General features: G+C 35.8%; 1 protein-coding gene across 2 annotated transcripts in view; it reads right to left on the bottom strand.

Moving 5' to 3' along the window:
• Positions 1-14,049, bottom strand: part of LOC105362105 (homeobox protein unc-4) — a 46,621-nt gene that overhangs the window by 5,941 nt on the left and 26,631 nt on the right. For both annotated transcript variants that reach the window (XM_011499455.1, XM_011499456.1), the window contains exon 2: positions 5,524-5,696. In XM_011499455.1, coding sequence (XP_011497757.1) covers positions 5,524-5,696 — 173 coding nt within the window. The remainder of the gene's footprint in view (positions 1-5,523; positions 5,697-14,049) is intronic.

A 14,049-nucleotide genomic window follows, 5' to 3' on the forward strand; every position in this document is an offset into this window, starting at 1 on the left:
CGAGACCGCCGGCCAATACCCGACATCATTATGTATTGGCGAACTCGTCCCTCGCCTCCCCATGTCTCTCTATGCATTTCAACAAACTTATTTTGACCATTCGGATAAACGCGTTTGTTTTTCTCACGCCAATGCGAGTTGTCTCGGCTCGATGATGAAAGCTACTATTGGATAGGAGAGGATGGAGTAATAAGCGCGCGTAAAAGCGAGCGCTCAGTCATCAACTTTTACATCCGAGTGCACATTCGATTTAAAACGCCGTCCGCAAGACGATACGTAGGTACTTACTACACGACATTATCACGTTTATTTAATTTTTATCGACAATGATTGCCGCCGAATCTTACCGAGTAACAAGACGAAACGTTCTTTCCCGGCTCGAACGCTCCGCACGGATAATTCTAATAATATAAAAATGACGATATCTGAGAAATATATGATATGCATTCTGAATCAGCGTGAGATCAACTCGTCCGTATAAGAATCTTCAACATTACGTAATTTTAATAATTATTATGGAGAGCCTTTATAATTTAAATTGAAAGTACGAACTAAAATGCAAATTAAAAGTAAAAGAATTTATATGCAGTAAGTTCGTGGAGTCCGTGACAGATTAATGTAAATGTATTTCTAACTACTTTTTCCTTCTAAAAAGAAAGTAGCAACAGAAATAACGTACGGACTGCTCCTAGAAAATAAATTCCTTGCCTACATGCATGCACACGCGGACGGGACTCGGCTCTTCAAATAAAGTTATATAATTCCCATTTCGTTGGAGGAAAAATTTCCGCGGCCCTGAGTCGCCAATCCACTCTCTCGCTCTCTCTCTCTCTCTCTCTCTCTGTTCCTTCCATCGTCATCCAAGGTACAGAGAGACGCGAGCGCTAATGAGAAAGCGCCATCCCCGTTATTACATGACTAATTATTCGGCATTTTTTCACCTGCATCGCTCGCAAAGGCTTTGATTAACCGGCGCATACTAACACAGATGAACGCTCGCAGTCCGAGAGCGTCTCGGCGTCCATTCGCCAAGATTCCCGCATGGCTCGTGACATCTTTACCCTCGGCTTTCTTGCTCGACACAATGCGAGCGAGCGGCTCACTAACTCGGCAAGTTACGTTTTCGCGCTCGACGGTGCACGATACAATTGATCACGCGAATGCCCGTAGTCACGCTATATGTGCGTCCGTTTGGACGGGAAGGAAGGACGGTTTGCAGCGAGCCTCGACAGTACGAGAAACGATTGGAGAGGCCCTCCTTATTAATCCTTAATTCGGCCTCGTTGCATACGATTTAATAACGTGCGCCACGGTTTTGTGAAACGATCGATTCACGCGCTTTTTCTAGCTGTTGCCTAAACAGCCCGATCATTGTAAATCGTGTGCAACGTCCTCTTCTTTTATTTCGCTTTCTATTCGAGTGGACAATAAGAGAATTATCTTGTCTGCTGCGTAATTTGGTAGTTCTGCTCGACTGCCCGGGATGGGGCCTACGGCTTCATTTTAGAATACAACAATCCGTGCTGCGCCACGTTATATTTAGATTATACCCGATGATGCTTGAAACAGCGATAAGGAGGAAGGTGAATCCCAAATTTCTCGCATACCGTCGCAAATCGCTTATTAACTTATTCCATTGCCAATAATGACGGATCCAATGTGATTTACATTTGTGTTTATAATTAACGTTAATCTGCGTGCTATTCAATCTTTCGAATGCCGTGAAAATAAATTCCATAGAATAGACTTGTTTTGAATATCGCTAGAGACGTTCCATTGGCTAATTTTGACTTCATCCTAAAAATAACGAAGGGAGGCCTTTTGTAAATAAATTTCTACATAAATTAGTCGACCAAGTGCAGGATGTACTTCTGATTGGCTACCGATACAAACGACTAGTTGGTGTTTTCAGCTTCGCTACGAGCCACCAAACGACAATGCATTATTTCCCCGGTGATTTCGCCGGGCTCTTCAAGTACAACCAACGCCCATATTCGTATAGCAAAAGTAAAATAAAATAGCCATCCGGCCATACATCATCCCCGTAGTCTCGAACTCTATTAAGTATATCGTCCCGCGGCGGTAGCCCAAGACCAAAGGAGCTCTCTCTCTCTCTCTCTCTCTCTCTCTCTCTCTCTCTCTCTCTGTCTCTCTGTCTCGCTCACTCACTCGGGTAAGATTTATGCGCCTCCGGATGGATACACGCACGCCGTGCTGGCGTCCCCTCACTGTCAACGCAACTCTCGAAAGAATTAGTAAAGAAGAGAGACAGACAGAGGGAGAGGGATGAACGGCTTCATTACCCGTGTATTAAAGCTTATATTGGAGGTTTGGCTAACGTTACTCTAGGACCTAACCCATTTGCGGCATGGCTCGTATGAAAATTTCCTTCTCCATGCACTTTGCTTCTCTTCGTGCTTCTTTTTTCTGACTCGTAAGCACTTAAGCAGTGTAAAAGGCTCCGGGGATTATGGCTCGTGCGTAAGCACGTGAGTCACGAAGGATCTTGCGCGAGTGGTTATGCGCTTTCGGCGTATGTCGACGTTTTATTGACGCTTTGGACGTCATCTCCACGCGTTCTTGTTCCCTCTTTTTAACTGTCTCTCTCTCTCGTGACAAGCGAATAAAAAAAAGCCGAATGCGCGAGCAAGTTCCACGGATGAGTTAGCATGTGTTATGACTTATTATGAAAGCTTGTCGGGATTATTACCCTCGCTGAATATTAAAGCAAATGCTTTATTTGATTACTTATTTCCGACTTGTGCCGCGCGCACGAGCTTATTTCTCTACTCTGCAAAATAATGTAATTGATGAGTGCATCAATGGCGATCGTTTTCCAAGGCACGCAACGTCATATAGCGACTATCGCGAGACTAAATTTAAAGCTCTAAATAGAAACTATATTATCCCGTAATAGAATATAAGGTATTCTAAAGCATCTGTCTCATTCGGTTAAAACTAACGCAATATGTATGTATATATGGACGTGGTAAAAGTACGAAAGGCTTGTAAATCGTTATCATTTAATTTATAAAATGGTATTTTTATTGCAAATATCGCTGCTTAACCATTCCAACGCCAATAATAAATTGCGAGAATGAAGAACAATTGAGAAATGACAAGTATTATTTGTAAATACTCACGTTGCATTAAGACGAAAAATAGTTTAAATAAAATCCCTAACAATTTCTATGTTATAGTTTTAAGATTTTTTAAAAGAATTCAACTTAAAATTTAACGATTGTAAATTAATATCGACGAATTTTTTGTTACAATATCTTTCGTTACAAATTGAGGTGCTCGATTCTGACACTACAAATTACCGAAAGTCTAATCTATTACATTGAAAAAGTTAAGATTGCCTACTGTAGCCAATGCACAATATCGGTAACGCCAGCAAAAGCTCATGAAATTTAACGACCAAGAATTCATAAATCACTATATACCAATCTTAAGAAAACCACGGTTTTCGCTATCAAACATACTTTCGAATTCTTCCTCGAGCTTTTGCGGTTGTCCTCCAAACCACTGTCGTTAACATTACAATAAATAGCCGGCAATACCGATTCCCTCGCATTCGAGCAGCGAGCCATAAAAAAAGCCAGTGAACTTGCACCGCGCTCGAATTAAAAAATACGTCCACGCGATTGTCGATCATACGTTTGCTTCGCCAAGCGTGTCGAAGGGCATAAATATAAATGTGGCTCAAGCAGAGGCGAGTCCGCGAAACGTATGCTCGTGCAGCCCTGCAGGAGGGGAAAAACATCGCGTTTCTCCGGTCCTGCGTAGCCGACCAACCGTGAAATTGAGGCTACAAGTCCCCTTACGTCCGCCGGCCGAACTGTCAACTTAGCTCGGAGTACGCGACTCCGTGCTACTTTCCGTTCAGGAAAATTTTTACGTCGCCTGGACCCACGGGAATCAGAAGGCCTGATCAGATCGAGATGCAAGATTCTTCTGATTATACGTTAAGTAATTTTGGACAATGTAAACTAAAGCCTTGATCCTGCGTGAGGATTCTCATCCTTCGCGGCTGGTGGATTCTTGGATTCCCGGCAATCTGTCACTCAACTTATCGACGAGCTACCGAAATCTCCTTCTCATTTATTACAACGTCTGTGCTTCTCATTTTCTAATCCACCGCTTGCGAGCGATTACGGCGGCTCACAAACTCACGGCTAAAAGGCGAAGAGCTTCGCAGCGCATAAATAACGCGCAGTCAAATGGAAAGTAACTTGAAAAAGCGAAGATAAAATCGTGATTCGAAACATTCGAAATGTAGCCGATAAGACAAAATTTCAAGTTTAAGGAAGCATCCAAAGTGGATATATGGGAGAAATTTAACGGTCAATAAACCTCGAGGAGGAAATCCGAGCGCCCGAGATCCCCGTACGCGCGCCGTGCGCAAACGAAAGATCCACCGCGCCGTCGAAAATATGCTAAATCCCTTAAATCCGTGTCGGACGTTTAAGCGTGACGTGTGGGGAGCAGTTTGGAAAAGCTAGTAGCTAGTGCCAGTGCGGCACTACGGCGCGATAAGTCGAATGGACAAACTACCCCCGAGAGACGAGAGAAAAGAGACGCGAAGTCGACAAACGCCCCGGACGTCTGTTGCCGCTGTATCAACCCTCGATCGAGTTTGAAGAGGCTAATGCCAAGCTCGGCTTTTCCACGCCTCCACCCACCGATAAACCTCACCCCGTTCCGAGGATAAACTCACTGCGGATTTTTAGTTTAGTCGTACGACTGAAACGTATCGTTTATCCAGCTCCCGTCGTTGGTTTGCTGTTTTGGGCGACGTACCGGAGGGTAAATGGCACTTGTACACAAGTTATCGTGCTTAAGTTGCTTTACGTTTATGCGCCCGCTCGCTCATTAGGGTTCTCAAAGTTTTCTTAATTGATGTAACTCCTTAGATCTGTATAAATGATTGCGATGAATTTATACTTATGGTCCTGCGAGCATAGTGAAATTAAAGTTTAAAATATAATGAGACCTACCATGTCCCCTTTAATAAGAAACGTATTACCTTCTAAGTAATATGCAGAGCGGAGTGTTAAACTAATTGCGCGTAATTATTACTCTGTGATACGTGCACACACACACACACACACGCGCGCGCGTATATATATATATATATAAACATCGTGTCGCATTACAACTTAACTCGTCATTTATACGCACAACGAAGTTTAATGGAAAATTTACCCAACAGCTTGAGGTTAAAAGGAATTTTGACCTCGCAGCCCTCCAGCCCTCAGCTTGCATATCTTTTTCACTATAAAAGCACGCTCACGCGAAAAGAATTTTATTTCAATATCGTTAAAGAACTCGTCAAATAATGCCTGGACAAAATAATCGTCGCTGCAATCTTTTGAAATCTAGCAACGGAAACAAGCCGACGCACATCCATTGTATAAATCTTCAAAACCAACCAAACGTTCCCCGATATTGGCAAACTCCAGCTTCTTCGTAATACAAGTCCATAATCGATGTAACATTACGTATGTTAAATAATCTTACCGCGACGCGACTCTCCTTCAGCTCGAGCCTCACAGCCAGCGCCTCCCTCATGAAGACGTCGGGATAGTGACTCGAGAGGAAAGCTCGCTCGAGCTCCTCCAGCTGCCAGCTATTGAAGTTGGTCCTGCTGCGTCGCCTTTTACTGCCGCCCTCGTCACTCTCCCCGTCACAACCTGCATCGTGATAAAAGAGCAAATTGAGAGACGATCGATGCAAAAGCAAGGGGAACAGCGTTAATTGTGCTTAACAATATTTAGCAAGTTTGTTTCACCCATCGTATGGGCGAAATTCATAATAGAAGTTGATTTTTTTTCGCAAACGAACGGGTGCTTTGCATTTATTTGAAACTCGACCCTCAACCTAATAGCATACCATACGGATGTATTTATGTATTTATTTTGCTTATTGCTCGGCGTTATTATTGCATGTATGTAACATTTTTAATTCTTGCATTCGTGTTCTGCAAATGATCGGAATAATTCATATTTACGCATGTCCACGACTGATTCTATGTAACTACGAATGCGTACGTACGTACGTATATTTATATTGAAGAATCAGTTCGACTCATTTTATATTGAAGCGAATCGATAGATATAATCTATGGGACGTTGTATTCATAAATTACTGTTCAGAATTCGAGAAAACGAATGAGCAGCGGTGCATCTTATTTCACAAAATAATTTTCTGGATGCTCATACGTGGATGCACATAATTTAGCGTCGATGAATTTATTATCGATTTATTATTTATATAATACCAATTTATTAATTTATTTATTGCTTGCCGCGATACGAAAAAACTACTCGGGACGGACCCTAATAGAAACAGTTATATTATAACTCTGATAAAAACGAAGTAATTCAAGAACATTTATTAAAAACTTTAATACAGCAGTGTGAAATAGTGTAGTGTCGTGGGAAAAATGTACAAACTTAATGTGTTTAACGAGCAGATAATTTCGTACATATCTCAATATAAATCTACGTACATGTGAATAAAGATTCATTATACATTGAAATTCATGCCATACCAATTTATTAACAATTTATCCTCTTTTTTCTTCGTAAATTATCTAATTCAAACACTTATTAATTATTCACCAGTGATGCATACAAGCCCATGATAATACATCGTCTCCCAAGTTTTTAGCAAATAATTAACGTCCTTTGATCCATGTCCTTCCAAATTCCGTCATTATTAAAGAATGTCATACGACATTACTATCAACCGGGTTCATCTTAATTTCCTCTACATCGCTGGAGCCTTGAATCATCGCGCACCAACATATTCCATCATACTCCACCCATCATAAATTGCTGGATACCCTGTAAATTCAAAGAAACCGACGGGAGGAGTGGAATATTAAGCCCAGACGACGCTTTACGACTCGGTAGTTGATTGAGTAAATATGCACAGAATGCACAGGGGGGGAGGGATAAGAGCGAGCGGGCGGCGCAACGAGGCCGCACTCTTATCGCAAGGATATTTGAGCCTCTCCTTCCAGCAGTGATGGGCAGTAGAAGGGCTCCTTACGGCCCTGAACGTCGCATAGATAAAGGGGGGAAGAGAGATGTTGGGACGAGTGTGAATATTGAATATACATAGAATTTCATGATTTTACGGGGACAAGTTTTGCTTTATCGTCTCGTTTGATCTTCGAATTACTCTTGGCTGCCGCGGATGACATGTGCGCGATTGTTTTTGACTCACTAACTCGTATGTATGCTAATACGATTCGCAGAATTGAATAAGAAAGAAAGCGGGAATTATGATTGAGACTTGTTATCTCGGAGCTCGAGGCTGCCACGGGGGTGGAAAAATATTAAATCGATACATGTTGTAAGGGACAGTAACGGGGTTTGTCATCCAATCGACTTTAGCATTGAAAAAACTTGAAAATAAGTTCATCTAATAAAGTTCATTTGGAACATTTGTAAAAAAATTTCAATATATCGTTATTATTATATTAATAGAGTGATAAATATTCTTGGCATAAATTGCAAAGAGACTTGGCAAATACTTGTCAATTTACTTTTGCAATGCCATTAGGCTTTAAATTCTAGTAAAGTTGAATATGTAACGAGTAAAAATATATTATATACTGTATTATCGATTTATACCGTTACATTAAAATCCTGATAAAATATACTAAAATAGAATAAATAGTTATCATAATGACATTAATAATTAATGTGTCTATATACACACGATACTTTATTGAAATTTATAAGGTATTGTTTTAATTTAAATAACTATATTCTTAATGAAATTTCTGTCGTATTCGACTGAAATTTGTTTTGACACTCAGCATATATAACATTTCAGGGTCTGCGATTGCGAAGATTACGCGATATGTAAAACATTTAAATAAATATAGTTTTAATGTACTTGCAAAGACAGCTTAACAAAAATGCAAATGTATTAGGAATGGTTTTATTTAAAAATTCTACTAAAAATGAATTAAATGAAGGCCTATGAGCTACGAGGAAACCACATATTAAAATTTCTTTTCCATTTACTCGTATATTATTAGAATGAGAGATAACATTAATACAAAAATTTAAGTCCCAATTGTGCCTAAAGTCAATTTGAAATTTGAATACTCTTACTGGTATTTTAATTACTTTTACAGCGCAAAGCCATTTTTTCATCGATGTTATTATTCAACAATGAGACACACCTGAAAAATATTTTTTAAATATTGTTCTTGTACGTTTTGTAAAGAAAAGAAACGCGGATGTTTTTTCTTTTTCTTTGTTTTTTTATTTCTTCGTTGAAGAAAGTGGAAGGGTCGAACCGAGTTTACGCCTCTCTGTCTGCTCCTCAGTTTTTCTCAGTCAACCAACTGTTCGTTGCATTTTTGATGTATGCGAAGTTTATGCGCAATGACTTACGCATGTGTAGGCGAGACAAAAAAATTCACTTTCAGGTACTATTGCACTGTGACGCGACAAGCCAAAGATTATTATGCTTTAACGCATGAGAATTGAAAAAACGCGTGTTGTTATGTAGGGTTATAATAAAAATCTTTCGGATAAATCATGAACATACGATAATATAGCGTGTAATTTAATTATTAATCATATATTGAACTACACGATGAAACTCTATTATATGTCTTTTTCAAAATTTAATAAAGACAATTTTTCGCAGAATATCCAATAATTTTAACGACACACACACACACACACACACACACACACACACACACACACACACATATATATAGAATATAATAATTCGTGGCTATTACATGTTATTTATCAATATGATTAATACTCTATTTTATAAAGATTAAACTCCTTATAATGCATATTTGCTAATCGAATAAGCATAATATTAATGTTCTACTAGACGTTAATTATATGTATATATATATATATATATATATATATATATATATATGAAAGTCTCCAAATCGTTAACAATTTTAAATGAAATATAAAAACATAATTGAATGTTCATAAAAAAATCAATGTTAAGTGAGCGTTCATGTTAAAAACATTTCAAACCAAAATGCTAATAAAATGCAAAAAGATTTGCATGCTTTGCCGGAAAATTGGCTTCTAATTCGTTAAGCAGTTATTGCAATATGCCTGACTAACTAATGAGATGTTAATTAATAACAAAGCCGTCTGTTAACTGCGCAGCAATTATAAAAATACAGCGGAATTCGTAATTAATGTGAAATATTCAATCTTGTTCATATTTAAACTTCATAATTCGAGTTTTCATACAGTCGCAGACTCATTGGGAGCGAGAAAATCTTAATTTGAGCTGTGTACCGGTAGCCTACGTGATCTCGTATAATACACGTACATGACATGCAATGATTTCATGTTTCGCAGCCATTTGAAGAGTTTTCGTTTCGTAGAGGTGCGAGCGCGCGCTATTTTGCATATAAATTATACGGTTGCTAGCGCGTCGGCTATTCTGGAAATTAATTTTCGCTCTCTCACTCTTTCTCTGTCAGGACAATTACATTCTAATAAAAAATGTTTTCATCTTGCGTGCCGATTCGACGCTAGAGACAGAAAAATGATTACCACTGCAAATTGAAATGTGCGAATGCCCGAACACGAATTGCTTATTCCAGAATCAGACATCTTACTCGACTTATATGTAGTAATTTGCGCAAGCGAGAGAGAAAGAGCGGAAGAGCCGTTATTACTAACGTTTGAGATAGTGATGTCTCTATTCCTCCCGCGTTCTGTACATGTTCACGCTTAAATAAGAGGTGAAAAATAATCATGGAGTTGCGCTCATTTATCCTCGTAATTAGAAACAATTTATTACAACCGCTTATACGTTTATAAAGTGAACTTAATACTACGTATACGTCAACGCTTACGTTTTTAGAGAGCGAAAAAAGTTTTTCGAATCTATAATCTTGCCGCTGCTTACGTAGTTTTTCACTTCTTGTACGTCTTATACGATTGGTTATAATAAATATAATAAATTTACTTCGAAATTTTACCGTATAATATTAGTGTAATATTACAGGTTAAAAAATTCAATGACTAAGTAGAAAGTTTTAAATTATATATTTTTTTTAAACGCATACATTGATTGCACTTTAATATATCGGCATTTAATATATGCTGTTAAGCATGCGAAAATAAAATAATATAAATAATATAGAGGCCAATATAAATTACTAAAATTAATAATATAATATAAATAATAAATATTTAAAATAATATCAGATCATATATGTTGTTACATACTGCTATCTAAAATTATTAAATTTAAATAATCATCTAAATTAAGCCGTTTTTCCTAACAGTCATAATAAATTTAGTCGACAAAATGATCTTCTTGTATTACATTTTAGATCATAGTTTTTTTTATTACAAATAAAACTATTTTATGTCAAAATAATCGCTTTTTTTTCTAAATCTTTGTTTATTATTTTTTTTTTAATACAGATTAATTGTAATAACATATATTCATTAATCTTCCAAATAAATTTTAATTCATTGTATTTAATAAAAGTATAACCTTTATTGTAATTAATTGTAATAACATATATTCATTAATCTTTCAAATTAATTTTAATTCATTGTATTTAATAAAAGTATAACCTTTATTAACGAATGCATTATTAAAGTACCATTTTAGGCATACTTAATTTTTTTATAATATAAAAATTTTTTTTAAAAAAGTCTCTCGACATAGAATCAAGTGTAATAAACCGTAAATATATTTTTAAGTATCTAATAATAGCTTTGTTTAGTCTAGATTAATTTTAGATTTGTTTATAATATTATATATGCAATCTAGGCATTTCGTATTTCACAAAAACTGTAGTTACAGTTTATAAATACATATGATGTGCTTTTAGATTCATTGTCAACTTTTATCTTTTGAATATTCGACGAATTGTAATTTTTAAAACTTCATACAAATATTTAAAATAAATCACGAAAGTTATTAAAATAATGTTTATTAAAATATTTAGAAAACTAAATTAATCTATCATCTGAACATGTATTAAATATACAATACACATTATAATATTTCTATATTCTTTAAGCTATCATGTTCAAATTATATCAACATCGTTGTTACATAGCAGTTACTAAATAAATGAATATTAGCAATCATTGAAAATTTTTTAAAAATAGAAAATTTTATTATCACACATTATGCTAACTTATCTACGAATTTTGTAAATTATTAATCCAATCGTCGAAAAAAATTATATGCTGAAGTATTCTATTCATTTATTACAAAATTTAATATCCAATTAAATTTTAATGTTAGTTTTAATAATCACCATTAGTATAAGGATAATTTTATATAAAATTATTATTTTCTAAACTTTCGTCTTATTATTTCTGACCCTAATTATATTATATACATTTTCAATATCCATTAATAATTTATGGACTTCTTCCAATAACAATATACGACTAGAAAGTATTGTTAACATAAATCTATAGCATCACAATCTTTTATAATAGTATAAATTTTCAGCCATACGAAATGACAAGCTCATAAGAAAAGAAAGCAAGACAAAGCGAAAACGATACAGAGAGGTCGGACAGGAGTCTGCGAGAGAATACGTGGAAATTATTATTGGTAATCGATCGAAAAATCTTAGCAATATATGCTTAATCCGAACTGTGGCAGTTTAAAGGATTAAATCGAGACTATGTATCGGATATAACACCTTCGATGTTTATGTGATCCATTTCATGAGCGGTTAGCTGATGTTATCAATGAAAAAAGTGAAAGTAAATTGGTTCAGCTCTTTATAATAATTTTCTTTTTGTGCGATTTGTTATTTTGAAATTAATTATAGACAAACCTTTTTCAAACGGGTTCTATTGAGATTTATTTATATGGGAAAAAGGTTGTTAAATACTATTAATTATAAGGTTAGAAGGATTGAAGGTTTAATAGTTTAACATTGAATAACTATATAATATGAACATTTTAAAGCTACGAAACTATTATTACTACGTAAAAAGTGTATATTTGACCTATTCATATTATGGAGATTCAACAAAATTTATGAAAATTCATAAATCTCAAATATCTTTCAAATCGTAAATCATATATACAGCGGTTATCTTTGGAAGCCAATTGTAATAAAATTCTTTTGAACTTTTGACTTATTCTGTACGATGTATTAACGTACCAATACTGAAAACAATGGTTCAATTTGTTCAAGAAATTCTAATGAATTGTAATTGTACGAAGTACGTCTGATAAAGCTGATTAAGTTTAATTACAGTAGATAAGGATTATATTAGAATAAAATTGCAAACTGATATAATTTCATAAAAATGCCTGTCATAATCAATAATTACTATTTTTCCATCTTATTAAACATTTTAAATAAAAAAACAGATTTTTTTCTTTACGTTACACTTGTATGCACTATGAATTCATTGCAACTGATTTAAGTCAAAAAACAAAAATTTTATTAAGCTAATGTTTGATTTTTGCATTTCAGTTAATAAAATATTCCAATGAAATTATTAGAAACTTTACTATTTAAACGAAGCACCATGATTTATACTAGAGACTCATATAACCAACAGAAACATTTAACTTTTGTACCATAAAGTAAGATAAAAAAATCCAATTCGTGTTTTAATATATTCGTGAAAGATAGTTTATAAATATGTATGATGTAAATGTGTCATAAAAAGATTTCAAAGTTTGTAACGGAAATGTAGTTATGCACGGAAAAAATTTTACTCAAACGTAAGAAAAATAAATGGTAAATACAAGTCATTAGATGGATTCCAGTAGTTGCGTTGTAATATTAATCATATCAAGTGGTACACCTTACAAAAACCATTTCAATATACTCTTGACGTATTTAATATATTGCTAAATTACAAATGAACAGGAATGCGTTAAGATAATTGAACGAGAATTTTCTCATATATATATAGATATATAATCGAAGGCAAGATGATCAAAGTTGTTCTAAGAGCAAGTCAAGTCATTACTTATATAAGACAAGTCTTTTACTACAATCTATAATATTTTGCATTTTTTGCATTTACATATTTTGTACACACATACATACGCACATTATCATATATATGAGCATGTGCGTATGCACGTGTGTGCAATATATATATATATATATATATATATATATATATATATATATATTTATTTATAAATTTTTTTAGGTTACATAAATCTACAATTATCTTCAATTGCATTCACATCCAAACAAAGTAAAATATTGCACGAAGTGAATAAATATGTTCTTTTTCTGAATATATATATATATTAAAAATTAACATTAAATAAGTTTATTAAGCTATTCAAGATCATTAGAAAGAAACTACTGCCAATAACATAATTATGACTTTAAGTCTAATTGAAAATTCAGAGAAGGTAATATTTCGCAGCGTTAATGTCCGAATTTCAGCAAAAAAGAAACCACCATCGACTGCTCGAAACCCTTGAATTACCCGTCGAAACGCTGAATTTTCGCAGCTTAAAAGGCCCAGCTTAAAAACCGCTTTCCAGGTCACTTCCGTTAACGTCATTCGCTCAACCACCAAGTCGAGGCCGACGAAAGGTTCCGCTCGACGATAATCGGCGCCGCCCTTTTCCGTGTCCCTAGTACGGATCACCCGGTGCGAATTCATCGAATCGCTCCTCGCGTATCGACGTCTGATAATGGCCGGAGGCACAGCGCGGACCGAGGCGTTTAATAAAGCGCGAGAGGCGCATAGGTCGAAATAACATGCAATTAAAGTGAAATTACACAGCGCACCGTAGGTCCAGCGCGTGCGAGAGAGAGAGAGAGAGAGAGAGAGAGAGAGAAAGAAAGAAAGAAAGACAGTGTGCGAGTGTGTATTGCTCGCGCCTCAGTATCAAAGTGTCTCGAGGCGTTGCACCGGCGACGGACGGCGGAGGGGCACGCGAGGCGCAAATGATCGCACTGTTTCTTCAGTACTTTTTTCTTCAAAGAGGTTTACAGGCTCCCACCCTACTACTGCTATCTCTCTCTCTCTCTCTCTCTCTCTCGCTCTCTCTTTCCTT

The sequence above is a fragment of the Ceratosolen solmsi genome, unplaced genomic scaffold (assembly GCF_000503995.2).
Source record: "Ceratosolen solmsi marchali unplaced genomic scaffold, CerSol_1.0 scaffold35, whole genome shotgun sequence".
NCBI lineage: Eukaryota > Metazoa > Arthropoda > Insecta > Hymenoptera > Agaonidae > Ceratosolen > Ceratosolen solmsi.